Source organism: Pelodiscus sinensis, chromosome 7, assembly GCF_049634645.1.
Source record: "Pelodiscus sinensis isolate JC-2024 chromosome 7, ASM4963464v1, whole genome shotgun sequence".
Classification (NCBI taxonomy): Eukaryota; Metazoa; Chordata; order Testudines; family Trionychidae; genus Pelodiscus; species Pelodiscus sinensis.
This window is the reverse complement of record NC_134717.1, coordinates 73,633,187-73,655,601: the sequence shown is the minus strand read 5'-3', so window position 1 is coordinate 73,655,601 and position 22,415 is coordinate 73,633,187. Positions and strand designations below refer to the sequence as shown.

The 22,415-nt window shown below is 41.8% G+C and overlaps 1 protein-coding gene across 5 annotated transcripts in view; it reads left to right on the top strand.

Moving 5' to 3' along the window:
* HYCC2 (hyccin PI4KA lipid kinase complex subunit 2) overlaps positions 1 to 22,415 on the top strand; it is a 77,287-nt gene that overhangs the window by 37,972 nt on the left and 16,900 nt on the right. For 4 of the 5 annotated variants that reach the window (XM_075934290.1, XM_075934291.1, XM_075934293.1 and 1 more), the window contains exons 6-11: positions 4,479 to 4,658; positions 6,675 to 6,755; positions 9,356 to 9,471; positions 10,090 to 10,185; positions 15,264 to 15,380; positions 16,004 to 16,091. In XM_075934290.1, the coding sequence (XP_075790405.1) occupies positions 4,479 to 4,658; positions 6,675 to 6,755; positions 9,356 to 9,471; positions 10,090 to 10,185; positions 15,264 to 15,380; positions 16,004 to 16,091 (678 nt within the window). The remainder of the gene's footprint in view (positions 1 to 4,478; positions 4,659 to 6,674; positions 6,756 to 9,355; positions 9,472 to 10,089; positions 10,186 to 15,263; positions 15,381 to 16,003; positions 16,092 to 22,415) is intronic. The other variant, XM_075934292.1, reaches the window with a different exon arrangement.

The window sequence follows — 22,415 nt, the reverse complement described above, 5'->3', positions numbered from 1 at the left end:
GTGTAGGAGTTGAGTTTTAAAATTGTATTTAGTTACTTACACATACAGAACTCAATTTGGGAAGATTCAGCAAAATCTACTAAGTATGTAGCCCAGCGGTTCCCAGCCTCTTCCAGATGGGGACCCATTCTGACAATTCAGGAAGACTTGGTGACCCAAGGCAATTGAAAAACGGGGAAAGGTGTAGGGGCAGAGCCACGTGTGGAGACACTTGGTGATCCTGTTGAAAAGTAATGGCGCCCCATATTTGGGTCCTGACCCATAGAGTCTAGCCTCTGGAATGAGACCAAGCGTGTAAAAACTTCAAGCTGAAACCAAACTGATAAGTTGATAATGGAAGACGCATTTGAACCAGTCAGTTCTCTGACTGGGAATACGACTTCTGTTACCATCAGTGGGATTTTTTCCTGTTAATTTGAATGGGACACAATACAAATACTGTTTATAGCCATATTTATATCTAGTTTCTTTTGTCATTTGCATATCTCTTTGTGTACCTGTTCATCCCCTGTATATGTGCCCATAAACTTTAGCCTCTGAGAGCTGTTTGGGGGGGGGAGAGAGAAGAGTTGTGATGAAAGCTCCTGCTGTGTTGTTGTTAAAAATAAAACCAATATGCTACTATATATCATCTTTATTATTTCCTTTTTGATTTTTTTGAGCATCTGAAAATAGGGTAGACATTTGACAAGAAAGCAAAGAGACAGTCCATGCCCTGCAGATTTTTGCATTTACTGTAACAGGTGGTGGTATGTTTCTTGTTGATATGAGATTGCATTAAGTAAATATTAATTAAAACGGTTCATTATTTAATATTTGTGCAGCACATGGAACATGTAATGTGCTGTATGTGCTAAGTATTATAGTAAATATGATAAATAGCATGACTGGATATTCAACCATGTAGAACAAATCTGTTTTTCCATTAAGGGGATCTTATGATGGCTTGACTGGCTTGTGATGTCCTGATAATCCCAAGTTAAATAGGAGAGTCTTGGGGAGTGCTCTGCTTTCTTTCTTACTTTTATTATTAAATCACTACATTTTATTTCAAAATACAAGACTTTTGGCAACTAACCTTTTCCTGCTGCACAGTGTCCTCCCTTTGTTTAGTCTCTTGTTTTCATTCCTTGTGGCTAAGCTGTCAGCCAGAAACCTTGTTATACAAGGTGCTTGTATTAGATCCTCGTATAATAAGAGTTTTGACTGATGCCAAAATTTGTACTACGTGGATGTCCTATCATAGTTTATGTAATCAGCTAATGGTTTAAGGAACAGTATGTTGACCATCCATACTATAGGCTAAAAATGAAACTGATTAACCTCATCTTTTTGTTGGAAAAAATGTAGCAGTTACTCTTAAAACAAAAATAATGGCATAAATTGTAACAAATTAATTTGTGTCACTATTTTTAGCTGAGAAGCTATTTAAATCTGTGCATGTATATATATTATTATTATTAACATAGAAATAGATGTTTACTACCATGCAAATGTGTTGTATGTGCAAAGTAAGAACTTGTGATGAGAGAGAAATAAATTTTTTCTGAAGTTAGTAAGACATATGTCATGTCATGTCATAAAAAAAGAGATCATATTATTTGAGGTAAAGATGCTTGTGCATCTCCCTGTCCTACAGAAATAAAAGTGAGTGAGAGTGGGAAGAGAGTGTGTTCTGATTAGAAGAGGGGCCTTTTAGTTAGGGAAGTCTGGGCTTTGCTTTGATTCTTCCAATAACCTTGGGCTGGTCAAGTGATGTCGTGCCTCAGTTTCCCTTATTTGTTAGAAAACTGAGGCACTTAGGCTATGTCTACCCTGCCACCCTAGTTCGAACTAGAGTGGCTAATCTAGGCATTCGAACTTGTAAATGAAGCCCGGGATTTAAATATCCCGGGCTTCATTTACATGTTTCTGGACGGGCGCCATTTTTAAATGCCTGTAGTTCGAACTACCTGCCCGCGGCTACACGCGACATGGACTAGGTAGTTTGAATTAAAGCTACTAATTCGAACTACTGTTGTTCCTCCTGCAAGGAGGAATATTTAAATCCCGGGCTTCATTTGCAAGTTCGAATGCCTACATTAGCCACCCGCGTTCGAACTAGGGTGGCAGTGTAGACATACCCTTAGATATTATTCACTGCATAGAAAGTTGCCACCCCTTTCAAAACTTCCGAGTGGCTTCTAGATACTGATCCTAAGAACTGAACTAAATGCTGTTGGGAATCTGTCCATTGACTTTAGTTGGGTTTAGATCAGGAGTGAGCAAGAGATGGCCCATAGGCTGGATCCAGCCTTCTGTGCCATTTGATCCGGCCCGATTGATCCAGTCCTACCAAGACCCCAAGGCTGTCCAAAATGGCTGGCAGCTCTTTGCTCCTCCTCCTGGCAGGGGTGTGCAGCACCTAGAAGAAGCCGCCAGCCAGTTTGAACAGCTAAGCATGCCCATGGCAGGGTGAGAGGGAGGGAAGAGACTTCGTGTGCTCCCCCGCCCTAGCCCATTCAGGGCTTAGGGGCAGAAGAGCAGGCAAAGTTTCTCACTCTCCTGTCTCCTCCTCTCCTCCCCCAAGGTGCATGGAGCATAGAGGGATCCCCTAGCTGTCCAAAACAGCTTGCAGTTCCCTCTAGAAACCGTGCGACCCAGCAGGGGACAAGAGACTTCACAAGCTCCCCTGCCCTATGGCCCTGTTCCCGGGTGCTATGATTCTCCTGACAACAGGGGAGCGCGTGAAGTCTCTCTTGCTCCAACAACGCATATAGGAAATCTCCTTGAATTGCTTGGGGCTGCTGCAGGAGGGAGCCTGCCTGGAGGACCTGTTGGGTTCCTGGCCGGGAGCCACCGAAGGTAAGTGACTCCCAGCCAGAGCCTGTCTCCAGTGCCCTAGCTGTACTCCCCAACTCCCTGCCCTAGGTCACCACCCAAATACTCTACACACACATTCCACCCCAGGTCACAATTCCCTCACAGACCTTGCATCTCCTGCTGACTCCCAGGTCAAAATTCACTCCTGCACCCCAAGCTCCTGATCCAGATCACAACCCCCTACTGCATCCAAACTCCCTCTCAGACTCCACACCCTCTCCTGCACTGCAACCTCCTACCCTGAGTTCTCTTCTGCACCTAACCTCTGTCCCAAAATCCACATCCCCGCCATAGAAAAGTATAGCTCTTGACCACTTTCCAAAATTATTGTCCACCTCTGGCTTAGATGAAGCTGTAGGTTTTGTTGTTTTCTGCAGTGTGTTTTGACACATTTGATATGTTTGTTCACCAGAAAAGAAAGTTAAGATGTGTGTGATTTAAATGGGTCTCTGTAAGATAGAAACCTGGGTTCAAATGTTAAGTTTGTGCACGCTCCAAAAATGCCAGTTTGGCACAATTTGCTATTGGAATGCAGGGTTTTTGTGAGTCCAAAAGGAGTTGAATTGATAAGGGCCTTGGGGAGTTTTGGCCATTTGCATTGAATCTAGCTCTAGCCAGTGCTAGCAAGCCCTCCAGTTTGAAAGGAACCAAACTAAATCAAGACACTTGTTAAATGGTAGAGAAACTAATTTTTAACCAAAATGTCCGCCACCCTTTTCTTGTTTGTTTTTTTTTTAAAACAAAAAACCCTCAAGTATAGGGTTAATTCACTTCTCTATCCTTAAACTGTATATAGATTTATTTCACTAGTATTTCTGACTAGTGAGTTGTTTTTTTCTAAAGCATTGGGGTTTCAATACAAACACATTTAATGGTAAGTGAACTTGGTGTTTTTATGAAGATGTCATTGACAGAGCTGAAAAATGAAACTCTGCCACAGATCTTGTACTTTAAGGGCCGTGGTAGCATGAACTTCATAACACTCCTTACCAATGTACCTTAGTCCCATTCTTGTAGATCATATTTACTAGACACTGGATAATTTAGTCTCCATGACCATTCAGTCTATGGCATCTCTAAAGGTACATCTACACTTTATGCTTATTCCGAAATGGCTTATTCTGAAATTGCACGTCTACACTACAGGGAGGCCTCAAAATTAATCCGAGGCAGGCTCCCCTAATGTGAATGCACTATCTCCATTTAGAGTCCCAGGAAGCACTTGAGAGCCCCATGGAGTAATTAGTTTGAATGGCCCCGGGGAGGAGCTATTTTCAAATAGCATCAGTGGAGTGTCCACACTACAGCTATTTCAAATTAGCTATTTTGGAATAGGCATTATTACTTGTGGAATAAGTTTTACAGAAGTCGGAATAAGCCATCCGTTATTTCAATTTTATTTCAAAATAATGGAATTGCTGCATAGGCGTTCGCGTTATTTCGAAATAACGGCCGTTAATCAGAAATAACGCTGTTATGTAGACGCACCCTAAGAATGCCAACAACAATGCCAGTTTTGCCAGTTCCGGTGGCTTTATATTGTAGACACCTATATTAATGCATTTTTTTGATACATAAGATTAGTGGAATATGAGCTGTTCTGACTCTTTCTATAGCTCCTGGAACCTGTCTGCCACCAGCTCTTTGAACTCTACCGTAGTTCTGAAGTTCGACTCAAGAGGTTCACACTACAGTTCCTGCCAGAATTGATCTGGGTATATCTGCGTTTTACTGCCAGCAGGGACAGACAGAGTAATGGTTGCATGGAAGCGCTGCTTCTTGGGATTTACAATTTGGTAAGTCAGATAAGAAGGGAAGGGTGTCAAGAGCTTAAAGGTAATCAGAGAGCAGTAGAAATAAAGTAATGCATAGGAATATCAACAGAACAAAATATTAGAAATGTTAATGAATTAATGCAGTTACATTTACGTAAATTTAACCTAGAAGAAAGCATAAATTAATGAGTGTTCAGGAAAAGCATGTTTGTAGAATCTCATTTGATAGTTTGTAAATCGGTTTGACTGCCTCAGTGCAGCAGATTTTTTGTTGTTGCCCTATATACTGTGCTTGCCAGAGGAGTGTTGTAAGTCTGTATAAAAATCTAAAGAGTTGAAATTTACTGATAGTATTTTCTGAACTCTTTGTTGAATCAGTCTTTCCATATTGGACTCTCCTGTTTTGTTACTCAGATTTAAGGTGAAGTATTGAGACTAAAGTAACATTCCCTCACAAATTATGCATGGTTGGCAAACATCTTTTGGTTGGGGCTTTTAAAAAAATGTATTCACTGTAGTTTCCTGAATTTGACTGTCAAAAACTCTCAGATGATTTCAGGGTATCACAAATAGTATTTTTGCCAGGGACATTTCATTTATATGTTTCCTACAAATTTATATTCTTAGTGTTTTATACCACTATGCTATGTCTGCTAAATTATCAATAATATGTTAGGAAATACCCTTTCTTGCAATGAGAATTTCAATTTTACACTGCTTTTAAAACACAATGTGCTAAATTATTTTCCTTCTATTTCACTATAACAAGTTTTGTTTTAGCGGTGTATACTTGAGTATAGAGTGCTTTATGTTCATACTCTTGGTAAAGGAGACAAATTCTGATCTTTGTGACACATTTGTAAATCCATATCAACTCCAATAAAACTAAGTTATTCTGGATTTATGCTGGTGTAAACAATATCATAATCTGGCCTTTGATTTTAATCTGTTGGGCTGAAGTAGGTTGTAAAGTTATCATTGGCTTCAGTTTTCACGAAGGCACTTCATTTGACCCTCTGGAACTCAGATTGGATGATTGACAGTGTAGGCACAGCAGCCAATGCTGCTACATTCCCTCCAAACTGAAATAGATTGTAAAATGGGGAGTGACTCTATACTTTTCTCTAGCTGCAGACAGGAAGAGGGTAATATTGCTGATGTTGTATAATATTAGATAATATATATAATAATGCTCCGTGTGAAATTCTCAGATTTAAATAAAAGAAAAATCCTTATTTTTAATACTGTTTTGTTTTTGTTTTTAAGAGTGGAAAAAGTGCTTGAGAAACTAATTATATCTAGACAGACAATAGCTTTATTAATGAAGCCAGCTCTAATTTCCCCACTGTTCCCTGAAGCGAAGTGGAATTACTACACTGCCTTCAGTGGACTGTCACTGAAACTAGAGTGACTCATAGAAATGTTATTGTAAAATGTGAAAAGGTAGGGTTTGCTGACTCTTTGGCATATTTTTGTATGATTACGTCTAATAAAACACAAGCACACCATAGGCCAATGCTGTTTTTATTGATGTGAAAACTGTATTCAAAATATTCTGTATATCCTTTTCTGCTTTGCCAGAATACTTGCAGAAATCAGTCCTCTCATTTTCACCTTTTCCCTTTGATAGATTTATCAAGAGATATTTCCACTTGCTAGCAAATGACTCATCAGCTGTAACACATACATACATATATATTCCTTTGTCCTTTCAGCATCGGTCTTTTTTCATCATGTAATTTTGTGCTTTATAAATTAGAGGCTTGAAAAATCTTTTAATCTTCTCTTAGAAGTCTGAGAGAGTCATTATCGCAAAAAGAACAAATATTCTTTTGTAAGTTTTCTTCAGTCTTGATTTTACAAAACAATTTACTATTTCCCTATTGACTTTAGTGGCATTCTGCAAAGGCATAAAGACCTGTACAGATGAATAATTTTGCAATATAAGGATCTTATTTTATTATTTGTGTTAAACGTCTGTGTGGTCTTATCACAAGTTCAAAAACCCGTTCCCTCATGTCTCTCTTTCTGCTGTAGGAAATTGCTGACAAAGATGGGAACAACAAAGTTTTATCTTTCACCATCCCTTCATTATCGAAGCCCTCAATATATCATGAGGTAAGAATGCAAATGTGGTGATAAGTTGGAATTGGGTCCAATAAGAGTTAAAATTGAATGCTAGAGATGAACTTTCTTCATGCATGTTCTTTCACTGAATTTTCAAGGGTAAATTCTTGCAACTGTAATTTAACCCAGTAGAAATAATAGAAGATGGGAAAGGTAAATCTTGAAATGAATAATTAAACTCTTCCATCTGATATGTTTTGTTCTGTTTTTGGTTTTTCATTGATTTGCAGAGTCCAATTCTTTTACATGTCAGCTACTTGGATGCTGTTAGCATATTTAAAGCATGGTTCTGCCTTACCAAATACTGGGATACAATGACCCAAAAACTAAACTTCATTGTTCTGCTATATGTGCTATTTAAAAATCCTCTTTTGCCCAACTCCAGCTTGTTTTCGTGCTACCTTGTCTTCAGCAAGATGGAGATTACCAGTTGACATTTCTGGAAGCATTACATGTGTTTCATAAACGCTGTACTGTGGTGGGAGCTTTGGGAGAGTGGAAGAAAGTGGAAACTGAAGAACTTTGATCCCATTCTATGGCTCATAAGCTGATTTTTTTTTTTAATGGCCTGCAGCACATGATGTTCAAGTACTAGCCCATATTTAACAGTTTTTTCTTTAGAGCTAATTTCAAGTGGATTTTTGTTGATTTGAGCTCTCCTTTTATGTGAAATGTGTCTTACTAAGATACTACTGGTGAAATCCCAGTTCCATTGAAGTTAGTAGCTGAACTCCCAGTGACCTGATTATGAACAGAACTCAGCTCAAAATTTTTACCAACAGTGGCTGTTCTTCAGAGTTGGAGATTAGAATGAAACATTTCTTAATAAACATCTGTGTCAAGGACATAATGCATTTATATGTCATTTCCTTTCACTTTTCCCTTTGTGTATAAAAATGGACACAGTTGTCTTCTAATTCATAGGTCTTTGTTATTCAGATATATTTTAATCTAAACTTTCAGAGAAGTTGCATCTATCACCTCACACATTAGTTTACATAATGAAAGGTGCATAGTACTGGACTGGGTTTCTTCCTCTGAACACTCGGTTAAAATCCCACATAGGCTAATGTAAAACTGAATTTGTGTCTCATTCCCGGCACTGAGAATCACTGCGCTTCCCCCTTCCCAGCGGCACTCCACTCCTCTGCCTGGCCGGTGGATCAGATGGGGCCGTGCCACCCGTAGTGCGGGCTTTGGCCAGCCTGTCTCAACCGCCCACCAGGCCAGTCCGCCTCTGCACTCGCCAGCTGATTAAAATCTACTTGCTGCAGGCAAGTGCATTTGTCGAGCCCTGGATATGATACAAATGTTGTATCAATGCAGGGTTCTATTCATATGAGAAGCCCCAGATTTAAGTAAAAGATGTTGAAGGTCAGTTTTAAGGAGTGTTGTTCCATCTGGAACTATATAGGGAAGACGTTCCCAAACTTTTTCTAAACATTGGACCCTCTCTTGCTAGAGGAATTGCTTGTGAACTACCTGCCCCTTCTATTTGCCATCTTGGGGAGCAAATTCTCTTCCCGGTTGCAATCACAGCAATTTCTAACATGGAAAAGTGAAAATTGAAAGTGTGTTAATACAGTTTAATAGTTAAAGGCAAAAGAGAGCCAGCACCATATAACCCTTCATCTTCTAGCATTTGCAGTGCATGCTGGATCGCTTGACAGCAACTTCTTTAGCAGAATGAAGGGGCCTAAAGCCATCAGGAAGTCTGGCTAGTTGAGATTGATCAGCATATGGCTTTGACTGATGGAGACCACATTGACAAAGTGGGTCGGCACAAAGACCGCATGTATAGAAGTTGACTGGTCATAGCGTGTTACAGACCACCTACACGTGTTTCACATACTGCAGTTGGACATCCATTGATGTTGTGCAAATTGCCTCGTGCTCCCTCCACCACTATTTCCCTGATTTTCATGTGGCACCAAATACACCTCAGTCCCAGAAATCAATGTCCATTAAGTTCTCCAAATGAAATGGAAGTCCTTGATATGCCACAGCTTATTTAGTTTTAGTGGATGTTTTGTGATCAGTGCTCTGCGTTGAGTTGAAAGTGTGGCTCTTGGGTGTTGATCTGTACAAGCTAGTTGCAGATAGTTAAAACTGAATTATTCTGTTTCTTCAGTCATTTTGAGGAGAATATAGTCAATTTTAAAATTTAAACCCCGAGTAGCTTTGGGGAGTCCTCCTAATTCATCCTATCAATGTTACTTGGTTTTGCAATCCTATTTTTGTAATGCTTTCTCTGCTATTGCTTGCATGAAACAACATAGGAAACAGGGAAACGGACTGGACACAAAATATGGAAGATAATGAAAATGAAATATTATTTCTCTAGTCTTTCATTGCTAATATACTTAATTTTTATTAAAACAAATAACACTTATGTAAATCATTTCAGACACATGTATGACTGTTTAAAGTTGACCGTCCTTTTAAAATTATTTTAGGAATAGTTTTTAGCAGTTCTACAGATTACTACAAGAGAGAAGTAAAAATTTTTCTAGATAAAATGTCGTGGGTTTTGGATCCTCCTTATGCTAGCATTTTCTATTTTTATTTTTCCCATGCCTTTCTCTCCTAAGCCTTCCACTATTGGATCCATGGCCTTGACTGAGGGAGCCCTATGTCAACATGATCTCATCAGGGTAGTTTACAGTGATCTTCGTCCTCAGAGAGAAACCTTCACTGCACAGAACCGGTGAGTAGTCAAGCTGTGCAGACTTCATTAGTCTGTCAACAAATTTAGAAGCAATGCACGGTGAACTCTCATGTTCCTAGTTTTCTAAGTATAAATCAATGTTAGGTCAATAGGCCTGTGTACGGTTTGCATTTTACTTGTCTGGCTCGTCTCTTACAATTTAGAGCTTGTGAGTCTATTCCTAATTCATTAAAAATAAAGTATTTCTCTAGCACATCCATTTCTGTAAGTGGTATCTCCAAGCAGTCTGGAAGGCTGATTGGCAGACTTAAACTTATTTTAAACTAGAGTCTATGTGAAATGCAAACTTTTCCTATATTATATCTGTCTTCAATTGTGTATATTTACATGAGCGTTTGGCATTATTCCTCCATACCCTAATGCCACTGCCTTGTAGTAATCTGTTACATATCATGCCTTTTAAAATATTTAAGGAGTCTTTTGATAGACCATTTCTGGTCAGCGAATTAACATGGAAGAGCAATAACTAAGGGCTGACTTATTGTATTTCTGATGCCATCTTGTCCTGTGAATGAGCCATTTTAGGTCCTTCTGGTGGATTATTAAAAATCTGAGCCATTGTAGTTCCTTTTGTCTCATGTTCTTATCTTTCTTCAGGTTTGAGGTGCTCAGCTTTCTCATGCTGTGCTATAATGCTGCTATTGTCTACATGCCTGCCTCCTCCTATCAGGCACTTTGTAGGATGGGTTCCAGGTGAGGATCTTATGCTTAAAGAACATTCCTAGAGTTATAAATATACAAAGAAAGAGAGTGGGTTTACTCATTCCCCTCTGGTAACTTGACAGATCATAATTTAATTAGAAATGTAATGCTATTTTTGCCTATGAAAACAATATAGTGTATATCAGCTGCATTTGCTTTAGTTAGGGATCTCATAATGTTTTGCTTTGTGGCACATAAAGTGATAGTAAAAACTGGAGTTTCTCAAGACCTGCAGTAAATGCAGATTGACCTGCATCTCTTTATAGTGACCCAAAAACTTGGTTAGATGTACCACCTGTTTCCTCTACTTCTGAGTATTAGTGCAATTTACTTATGAGTTGGTTTGGATGCTTGACTTACAAACTGTCAAAATGCTGTGCTTCATAACAGCAATACACTTGGAGAAATTGTACCATCATTTCTCATTCTCATCTTTTCCGTGAACACTTGCTTGAGGAGTATTTAAAATGGCTTGATGACATTAAGTTCTTCTTTTTGTTCTGGAATTTTAAATATTTCTGATACCCCTGCACATCTCCTTTGTACCAGCTTTTTATGGTATAATTAATAGACCATGGTGACTTTCTTTTTAATACAAAAAAGTACAAAGCAGTAGACTCCTTTTCTTTGGATTTTTGATGTGCCTCGTCATCTTCAGCAGCATGTTTCCTATACATTACTGACTAAGTATTAAATATAGTGCAGATACTGTTTTTCCAATGTACAGCAGGATCAGAATAGCATCCATCAGTGTTTACTTCATTAGAACACAATACATATTCCCACCAAAGGGTTCTTGTTAGAAGCTGCAAATGGGTGGCAGGGGTGGATCACGGTTCTGTTCATTTCCTCTGGAGCACCTGGATTGGATTGGCTGCTCTCAGAAGACAAGGTACTGGCCTAGGTGGACCGTTAGTCTCACTTAGCATGGCTGTTCTTATGTTTCTGTTCTGGGCTTTTCTTTTCTTTCTACAATTCCTTTGTTCCTGAATTTCGTAGGATGGAATTTTTCCTAGATACACTTCTGTCTCTTTCAACTAAGTTATGTCAAGGTTGAGTTTGGCCAAGTGTACTATACTTCTTTACATTTGAAATGTTTCCTTTCTTCAGATTTAGAGTGAGATAAAACTTGTAACAATGAATTGGATTTTAACAATTTCACCATTGGAAAATGAAGTCGACACCACCAGAATTGTAATTTGCACATTTAAATAGATTGACTATAGCGACTGTAAAATGAGCTTCCCTGCATCCAAATTCACTATAATCAGCGTCTACTATTTCACACACATGTGGAAAGGCTCCAAACTCTTGTTCACCAGCACACCACCTTTTCCCTCTCCCCCCTAAAAATTAGCTTCTGCGTTGTTGCCTATATTAAGAGAACAGGTAAAAATAGTCATCTGGCTATCAAAGGTGCATACTTGCCTAAAATCAGTAATTGTGTAACTTGTTCTAACTCTTCTCCTAAGCTCATCCTTTCCCACCTCCCTCTGCTTGGTTGCTAATGGCCACTTTTTTTATCATAATTTATTATCTGGATTTTAGACATCTGTGGCAGGAATCTGATTTTTAATTGTTCTATAAAAGTGCCTAGAACACTCCTGTATAAACAACTAGACGATACCCAGCATTGCTCAGGTCCTTAACTCAATTTTTGTTTTTTGGATAATCAGATGAAATGTACATACTTCCTTTAAATCCTTGCTCTGGGGCAGGGCTGGGAATGTGGGGCTCAGTATGCAGGCTGTCCTGGGGAGAAAGGCCTGCCCCAGTCCTTTGTCACTGCGGCAGCTAGGTGAGAAGTGCCGCTCTGTGGTAGTTGCACCTCCAGCGGGCACAAGCGAGGGAGGTGTGCGCGTCTCCTAAGTGGAGCAGATCTGAGTTTGTCTGCAACAAACTGCACTTTCCTCTTATTCCCTGATGAAGGGAAATAGCCAGCAATGCTCCTGTATGATTCGGGAGAGAGTGTTAGCCCCCCTGCATTCGTTAAAGGGTGCTGGGGGCGGGGTGGGAGGGAGATTGAGAGCTGGGGTAGTAATGGATTGACATGTACTTGTTTCCTGTTCTTAAATCAATGTTGTGATCTCTTCTTTCATGCTTTCTAACTATCTGTCAGTCACTCACTCTGTTTTGTGATCTATTATTAAATACTTTTATAGAATTTAGGTAAATCATGTCGACTCTTTTTTGTCTTGGGCAACAATGCGAGTAACGTTAGGTCTGATTTTCCATTTATAAATCCATGAAAGTTTTTTCTTAACATTCCTTGATTTGGAATTGGTTAATATGTATTTAGGTACAATCCTAAAACATCCTATAAAATCCCAGATTACCACTATAAATAAACTTGCCTTCGGAAACCCCATTGTTAGTTTTTTTTTTTTTTTTTGTTGAATTTACAAATTGCAACCTCAAAAATGTTCCATTCTTTGAGTGCTTGCTCATATCCATTCTAGGGATGTTAAATATCAGCTAATTGAATAATTGAGTAACCTCATGACATTTTATCGGTTAGTTGACTATTCTATAGTCCTAGTGGCCAGGGCCAGTAGCCACTGTATCAGAGGCAGCAGCATGGGGTGCCAGACAGGAGCTGGTCTGTGAGGGGAGACCATTTAAAAACCAGCTACCCTTGTGGACCTGCTGCCTCTGATAAAGAGGCTGAAGCATGGAGTGGCAGTAGCACCTGTCTTGGGGAGGGAGGGGGGATCTGAGCTCCCAGACCTGGCATGAGCCAGAATTGAGCTGGGCTGCCTGCCTGCCCAGCTCCTAATACACTTTAAATGCAGAGCTGCAGCAGGGATAGGTCCCAGACCTGTCGCAAGCTGGGACTGAGTTGGACTGCTGGCCAGCCTGCTAAAAAATTTAGTGGTAAGGGGAGGGGGGAGGGAAATGCGAGTAGTCTATAGCATTAACCTATAAGCTTTTGCTTATTGGTTAATAGGTTACTCGACTACACTACTACATCCTTAATACGTTTGGTGTGTTTGCTCGCCACATGCACCAGTGCCAAAGTTTTTTTCCCTCAGCAATAGTCATAGGTGAGTGGCTCTTGAGACCTCTGGAATGATGCCCACATAGCATGGTATAAGGATTGCCACTTGCTGCCAATAACAGTGCACTAAATGTTCATCACTCTTACTAGTGTTGCTTAGCTTTATTAGTAGAGACTTTACTCCTAGTACAGTTAATGTAACTAGTTGTTAATATAGTTAGTTAGCCCTTAGCAGTAGTTAGTTTTGTTATTCCTACCTGTGATTCAGACGACCAGGGACAGGGCATGGAGACTACTGGGTCCTCAGTACAATACTGCATGTTTACACCCTTCATTTTCTCTCCATCTGGCCTGGGATCCAGGCTGGGAGACTGTAATGGCTCAATTCCCCAACCTGGCACTTCGAGTGTTGATATGGAGGCCAGCTAGCAGAATCCCCTCCCTAAGGCAAAGCTCTCCCCTGCCTCTACCTCCGTTTTGTTTGGAGTTGGGAAAACAGAGACTACTGCACTAGGCAGCACAGTATGGGAAGGATGTGGGCAGCCCTTGGTGGAGAAAGAACAGGTTAGGAACTACAGTAAACTTCTGATAATCCGGCACCTTTAGGACCCAGGGGATGCTGGATTATCAGATATGCCAGACTATTGGATGGGGGGACTATGAGGGGTCTTGGGTGAGGTGGGGGGGATGCCACCCCAGACCTTTCATAGCCCCCCCTTCCGATAGTCCGGCTCTGCCCCAGGCTTCCTCGATTCAGCCGCCGCTGGTCAGTTTCAGCAGTGGCTGAATCGGGGACACCTGGGGCAGAGCAGCTGGGGTGCTGCTGGGTTGGTCCCGTAGCGCCGCCCCTCGGCGCTGTGGGACCAACCCAGCAGCACTCCAGCTGCTCTTCCCCAAGCGTCCCCAAGAGCAGCTGGGTTGGTCCCGTAGCCCTGAGGGGCAGTGCTATGGGACCAACTCAGCAGCACCCAGCTGCTCTGCCCCCGGCTTCCTCGATTCAGCTGCTGGTCAGTTTCAGCAGCGGCTGAATCGGGGAGGCCGGGCACAGAGCAGCTCCAATTGTCCGGCAGCTGGAGCACTTCCGGGTTCCTGATGGTACCGGACCATCAGGAGTGCCCTAGCATTGGTTGCCGGACCAATGGAGATTTACTGTATTGAGAAAAGCTAGATATACACAAATCCATGGGTCTGTATTGAATGCATCCTAGGATACTGAGGGAGTTGGCAAATGTCATTGCAGAGCCTTTGCCATTATCTTTGAAAACTTGTGGAGATGGGGAGAGGTCCCAAATGACTGGAAAAAGGCAAATGTAGTGCCCATCTTTAAAAGAGGGAAGAAGGACATTCTTGGAAACTATAGACCAGTCAGCCTTACCTCAGTCCCCGGAAAAATCATAGAGGGGGATCCTCAAGGCATCGTTTTTGAAGTTTTTGAAGCTTCCATGCTGTCTGGTATTCAGTTCTCAAAGTTCTAAAAAAAGTGTTATTTATTGAATATATATGGTATGCTCAGTGCTAAACAGGATATGGGGAAAGCAAAGCCTGTGCTCCAAGGAGGTGGTAAAAATATTGTCCTTTGAAAGACTAGCTCTTTTGATAAAGCAACTTTGTTTTCCCCAGTGTATTTTTTTTAATGAAACTATCTCCTATTAATTTTCTGTTATAGTATGTTACATAGAGAAAAGTTCTCCATTCTGAAGTATTAAACTAAGCATTCTACCTACCTGAGGAACATTCACTGTTCTCACATTTTATGGTTAGCAAGCTAGCTTCTGAGAAAGTTTTGTGTCTCTCACAACTAGCTAGCTGGAGATTTCACCCAAACTAATGTGAATAAGAGTGTATGGATACAGGCTATTGGAATTATGGCCAAAGTTTCAAGTCTTTTCTGTGAATATTCTGCTTAAAAATGTCAAGAAATTGATGTGATACTCGCAGTAAGAAACTGAATAGTATTTGGAAGAATAATCAGAGCTTATCACTTGAGTGTGTCTCAGTTGATGGATATAAAACATGTTTCCTTAAAGTGTTCATTGGGTTAGAGTTTTGATTCTGTATTCTGTTTTGTCAGGCTTTGTGTGAGTGGATTTCCACGGCAGCATGAAAAATGCTGGAAAGAATACTGTAACAGAGTGGTACTAGATCCTGACTTCATGGTGCAGCTGCTCACAGGTGTCTATTATGCCATGTAAGTAGGTGGTGTTTGGAAGAAGGGTTGGATGACTACAAGTAAATTCAAATACCATTTATTTCTGTTTTCTACATTGAATATATGAATTAAGCCATCACTTCATTTGAGGATTAACTGCTTTATCACTTGATTTTCCTTTGACTTGCTATCTTGGCCAGCTGACATTTTGGAAATGCCTTTATCAGCATTCAGTCATCAGCGCTGGGTGCAGAAGAGTGGTGTTTTTCACTTCCTCTTCTCTCCCAGAGATGTTACTTTCACAGCATCCCTTCTCTTCATCAGTGCAATGTTGGCAGACTTTAAGATAGCTGTTAAACCTAGGTCCCCTGGAATGATAGTGTGACATGAAGCCCCTGGATTAGCCTAAACACACTTCTGACTGCAACCCAATTATAACAAGTAATGTAACCACTTTTCTTCACTGTGACCTTTATCATAACATCCTTCTGTCTTGGAGATGGGTGGGAACAATTAGGTGTAATATTAATTAGAATCATTACTGAGGTGTTCCATCTATTTCTTTATGCTGTGTTGGTGTATATTGTTTGTAGCTACAAAGGAGAAGGGTTTGGGTTCAAAAAATACTGATTGATAAATACCTTGTTTGTTTTGTTTTCTAGTTATAATGGACAGTGGAGTCTTGGCCAGGAGGTCTTAGATGACATAATTTACAGAGCACAGCTTGAACTTTATACTCAGCCACTACTGGTAAGGAAGAGGCAACTGAAATCCATTCATTTGATTAAAAAGCATATAAATGTGCTGATAAAATGCAATGCTCTGAAAAGGTTCATTTACTAGTTACAATGATATACTACATTCCAATAGGAATTTTATTTGTTTTCTATGACTTGGTATTTTAGCACTGCTACTGTTCACATCATGCTTTTTTGCTTACGTGTTAAGTGCTGGTACTTAGAACTTATAATAACTCCTTGGTACTGGGAAAAAGGATTTCCTTATGTTCTGATTTAAAATACCTACACTCTTGTACGTAGGGTAGGCCCACTGGTCAGTGAGGAGGGAGAAACAGTAACAGGAAACTTGGAAATGGCAGAGATGCTTAATGACTTCTTTGTTTCGGTCTTCACCGAGAAGTCCGAAGGAATGCCTAACATAGTGAATGCTAGTGGGAAGGGGGTAGGTTTAAAAGATAAAATAAATAAAAAAGTTAAAAATCACCTAGAGAAGTTAGATGCCTGCAAGTCACCAGGACCTGATGAAATGCATCCTAGAATACTCAAGGAGCTGATAGAGGAGGTATCTGAGCCTCTAGCTATCGTCTTTGGAAAATATGGGAGACAGGAGAGATTCCAGAAGACTGGAAAAGGGCAAATATAGTGCCCATTTATAAAAAGGGAAATAAGAACAACCCAGGAAACTACAGACCAGATAGTTTAACTTCTGTGCCAGGGAAGATAATGGAACAAGTAATTAAGGAAATAATCTGTAAACACTTGGAAGGTGGCAAGGTGATAGGGAACAGCCATCGTGAATTTGTAAAGAACAAATCATGTCAAACCAATCTCATAGCTTGATAGGATGACGAGTCTTGTGGATAAGGGAGAAGTGGTGGATGTGGTATACCTAGACTTTTGTAAGGCATTTGATACGGTCTCGCATGATATTCTTATCAGTAAACTAGGCAAATACAACTTAGATGGGGCTACTATAAGGTGGGTGCATAAATGGCTGGATAACCGTACTCAGAGAGTAGTTATTAATGGTTCATAATCCTGCTGGAAGGGTATAACAAGTGGGGTTCTGCAGGGGTCTGTTTTGGAACCGGCTTTGTTCAATATCTTCATCAACGATTTAGATATTGGCATGAAAGTATGCTTATTAAGTTTGCAGATGATACCAAGCTGGGAGGAGTTGTGACTGCTCTAGAAGATAGGGTCATAATTCAAAATTATCTGGACAAATTGGAGAAATGGTCTGAGGTAAACAGGATGAAGTTTAATAAAGACAAATGCAAAATGCTCCACTTAGGAAGGAACAATCAGTTTCTCTCACACGGAATTGGAAGCGACTGTCTAGGAAGGAGTTTGGCAGAAAGGGATCTTGGGGTTATAGTGGACCACAAGTTGAATATGAGTCATCAGTGTGATGCTGTTGCAAAAAAAAAAAAAGCAAACATGAGTCTGGGATGCATTAACAGGTGTGTTGTGAGCAAGATACGAGAAGTCATTCTTCCGCTCTACTCTGCACTGGTTAGGCCTTAGTTGGAGTATTGTGTCCAGTTCTGGGCTCCGCATTTCAAGAAGGATGTGGAGAAATTGGAGAGGGTCCAGAGAAGAGCAACAAGTATGATTAAAGGTCTAGAGAACATGACCTATGAAGGAAGGCTGAAAGAATTGGGTTTGTTTAGTTTAGAAAAGAGAAGATTGAGGGGGGACATGAGAGCAGTTTTCAGGTATCTAAAAGGGTGTCATAAGAAGGAGGGAGAAATCTTGTTCATCTTGGCCTCTGGGGATAGAACAAGAAGCAATGGGCTTAAACTGCAGCAAGGGAGGTTTAGGTTGGACATTAGGAAAAAGTTCCTAACGGTGAGGGGGAAATCTCGCTCCCCTGGGGTACAGAGCCCCCAGAAGGGTCCGAGGCTGGAAGTCAAATCAGTGAGGCAGGAGAGAAACCTAGAAGGAAAAACTTTATTATGCATGCATGCAGTCTGACAGTTACCAGAGAACAATAGCAGTCAGCCCAGAGATACAGGTTTAAGGATCCTTTATACAGAATGCTTAGACAGTTCAGTTGTTAATTGTTTTCTTTAACATATCAAAGTCTCAGCAGAAGTACTCTGAGACATTTCTGTTCACACCAGGAGTGCTAGAAGTAAGTTTTATAAAACAAAGGCACATGAGAATGTGGAGTGAGTGGTCTTACAAGGCAAACTGTGAGGAAGATAAGAGTTTACAGGATAATTTGTGACAGACTAGGAGTATCCATGAATTTGTAAGGGTGTTTGATTAGAGTTTAGATGATTTCTCTCTGATACAGGGAGAGAGGCCTGGAAAACTTTTAACCCTTACAGCAGTTTTCTTTTAGAGAGTTTTGATTTCTGCACAGTCCCCCCTTTAGACACAATTGGAGTTATTTGATTTTTCTCCCACAACAGTCAGGGTATCAAGCACTGGAATAAATTGCCCAGGGAGGTTGTGGAATCTCCATCTCTGGAGATATTTAAGAGTAGGTTAGATAAATGTCTATCAGGGATAGTCTAGACAGTATTTGGTCCTGCCATGAGGGCAGGGGGCTGGACTTGATGACCTCTCGAGGTCCCTTCCAGTCCTAGTATTCTATGATTCTATGTAGCAAGAGCTACACAAAGATAACTCCTAGGGTATGTCTCTACTGCAATAAAAAGCTTCTGTCACTGGGTCAGCCGACTCAGGTTTGCAAGGCTCAGGCTGCAGGGTTGTAAAGTTGAAATGTAGAGATTCTGGCTCAGGCTGGAGCCCGGGCCCAAACATGTATACTCAGTTTCATAGCCCTGCCACCTGAATCCCATGAGCCCATGTCAGCTGACTTAGCCCTTTTGAGGCTGTGCCATATGCCATGTATTGCAGTGTAGACACACCAAAGGGGTTACATTAAGTAGTTATCTGATATCACAGGACATTAGTGGTATTCTGCTCACCTGTGGTGAAACTTAATCATGGTTTAGAGTTTGTTCAGCTGACTCACCACAGTATTCTTGGTGGTAGGAGCACAAATGGAATAGTTCTGAATTTTCTCAGACAAACTAGACCACCAGAGCTATCTACAGACTTAAAGTTATTGATGCTGCCACCCTAACTTAATCCATCCCATTTCTTTCTGCAGCCAGCCCTCTAGCTAAGATCCTTTTCTCTAAGAATACAGTTTTTAAAAACATTTCTACTGCATTTTCTGGCCTGACCCTGAAAGATGAAAGGAGAGAAATAAAAAAGGAGATAGAAATAAGGGACAAATTGAAAGACAGACAGTGGTGGATGTGATGGCGGGGAAGAAGAGAGAGACAAATAGAGAGGATGAAGTAAATATTTTTTGTGTGTGTGTACGTTTGGGCAGAGGGGGAGTGGCGGTAAGAAGACCAAATTAGTGGAGGGTAGGATTATTACTGTCTTTGGCACCTTGCATTTCTTTGGGATCAAAAATTAAAGTGGGGAGTAGGCTTTGGTGTTGATCCTCAGGACTAATACACTGTAAATCAGTTTTAAGTATTTTTTTCCCCATAACTTAGAGCAGTGGTCCCCAACCTTTCGTGGCTGCCGGGCGTCCGGGAATGGGGCCACTCACGTGCCGGGCGTCTGGGGGTGGGGCCACATACGCACCATGCGCCCGGGGGTGGGGTCCATCCACACGCTCTTGAGTCCAGGGTCAGCAACGCGCATGTGCCACGCGCCCGGGGTAGGGGCCGTCCATGCGCCACGCGCCCAGGGCCGGCACCACGTATGTGCCGCGTGCCAGGGGCGGGACCAGCCCAGATGTTTCGGTGGGCGTACATAAGACCACTGACTTAGAGTAATGGCCTGTTTGCAGAGAAGAACTGAATGGGATCTTTTTCTCTTAGCCGATGCCAAGATAAATTCTGCACTTTTTCAATAAGTCTGATAACACTGTTCTTGTGATGAATTAATATTGGCTGGAACACTTAGTTTTGTGCTTTCTGAGTGCAGCATTTTAAATACATCTTATCCAATGAATTATTAGAACAGTATTTTCCTTCGGAAATCATTCATTGCTCCATTAGATTGGAAGTTTAAGTTAAATATTGAAACTGAGAACGTGGGCACCTATCAGAGTATGCTACAATAAAAAAGTACGTAGGTGGATCTGTATTTGACTTAAGTGTAAGTGCCTTTGATGGTGTAATAGTTTTAATCTTGATTAAAACTGAACAATTAGCTAAAAAAATCTGAATGACTGTAAATCCTTCTAGATTATCTTTATTTTGACTATATTAATGAGTGTTTTTCCCCTCTTCTCTTGAACAAGCTATTTGGTAGTTTGTTGACTGTTAACTATTATCACATCTTTGTCTCTAGTTCACTCTTTGCTCTTTACTATTTCCGGTTTTTCTTCTCTGGTCATTTGCTTGTCTTCCCCAGCCTGCCTTTTTACAACTGTCAAAGGACACTTTAGGAAGCTCTGCCTTTTTCTAAGCATGCTTTACAAAAATTGTGGTTAATTCTAGAAAAGATGGATTGTAAGACCCTTATCTTGCAGCATATTAAGGCAGTTGATCCCTCTGGTGAACCGAACAATTCTTTCATCCAATTGAATTTTTTGAAAGCCACATGCATTGCATCATCTATCAATCTAGCAGCAATATAAAACAATATTTAAAAAACATGTAAAGCAATTGCTGTCACTGAGTGAACTACTTCGTTTAGTCTCCCACATGATTTTTAGTCTTCTCCTCTCCCCCTCGGCACTTGTAAAGATAACTGCAAATTATTGGAAGTCCATGCTCAGTGAAAATTCTTCTTTTTTTAGACACTGGGGGTTGTGCCCCCCGCTTGCTACGCTTGCCAGTCCCTCTCTGTCCGCTGCAGCCAGATCATGACCTCTCCTACCTGTCCTGCAGTAGGAGGGGGCTGCCACCAGCCCTTTCTGTAGTCAGATGGGAACTGGACCATGGGGCCTGCCCCAGAATTGGGGCTGGGGACAGGATTCTCCAGCCAGATGGGGCTGGGCTCCGATTGGGGTCTTGTTGGCCAGGCTTCATTTTCAATCAAGTAAAATATTATGTCCAACGCAAAAAGATTTCAACGCTGTTTTTATTAATAGCGGGGTGGGGAATCTTTTATGGGTTAGGGGCCACTGACCCATAGAAAAATCAGTTGGGGACCACACAAGTGAGAAGGAAAAAAACCCTCCAAAAAACCCCCAACCCTCACTGATGTGGCCCCCCAACTGAAACACCTCTCTTCCCTGGTGCTCCAGCCCCATTGTGGAGGGGGAAGGCTGGGGTTCTAGGCCTCAGGCCAGATTAACTCTTCTGGGGTTCCAGGATTAGTGGATTTTGTGGGTCAACTAGGCTCTGGGATGGAGCCAGAAATAGGGGTTCAGTGTGTGGGGCATGCATGGCTACCAATGATTGGGATAGAGATGGGGGTACAGGAGGGGCTGAGAGTACAAGTTCTGGGTGAGAGGTAGGGTGCAGGAGCAGGCTGGGGGCAGGGTTTCTGGTGGTGGGGCAGGATCGGGCTGGGGGTGAGGTCTCAAAGGGAAGGTGAGTGAGGGTCCTGGGGATGTGGGGTCTTGGCAGGGCAGTGAGTGGCAGGGCTAGGGATGCAGGACAGGAGCAGGCTGGGGGGTGGGGTCTTAGTAGGGAGGTGAGTGAGGGGTCTGGGGAGTCAGGGTCTGTGCATGAGAGGGTGGGTGGCACTTACTTGTCTTCAGGCCCCGTGCTGGTAGCAGGCTTGGCCTCCCACTGCTCCCATTAGCTGGATTCTAGCCAATGGGAGCATGGGGAAAGACTGCAGCAAGTGCACTGTTGTTCCCCCAGCCCGGGAGGGAGAGGGCTTCTTCCCCACACAGGGAGGCTTATGGCTTCCCCCCATCGCAGCGGGAAGCCAGCATTAAGGATGTTAAGGACTAGTCGATTCTCTCCCCCCCCCCCCCTTCCTTGCTGTGTCTTTATTAGATAGAGGCAGCAAAGGGGAGGAAGAAGTACTTCAAAGGGGCAGCGCCGCACAGCTGATCCTGGGCTCTGGGCACGGCGGCGGCGTTTCAAAGGGGCAGTGCTGCACAGAGCCCGGGATCAGCTGTGCAGCGCTGCCCCTTTGAAACATTTACTTGGCATTTCAAAGAGGCAGCGCCGCCCACAGCTCATGGTCATCTAGGGACTCCCTAGGTGACCCTGGACTTCCTGCAGCATTTCCGCAGAACCCAGAGTCAGCTTCGGGGGGGAGGGGGGAGTCCCCCGCTGACCTCAGACTCCATTCAGGCGTTTCTGCTTTGAAATGCACAAGAGCCCTCAGAAGAATTTTTATCAACCACACGATTAGCAAATTACTCGCTTCTTAACATCCCTACTTATTA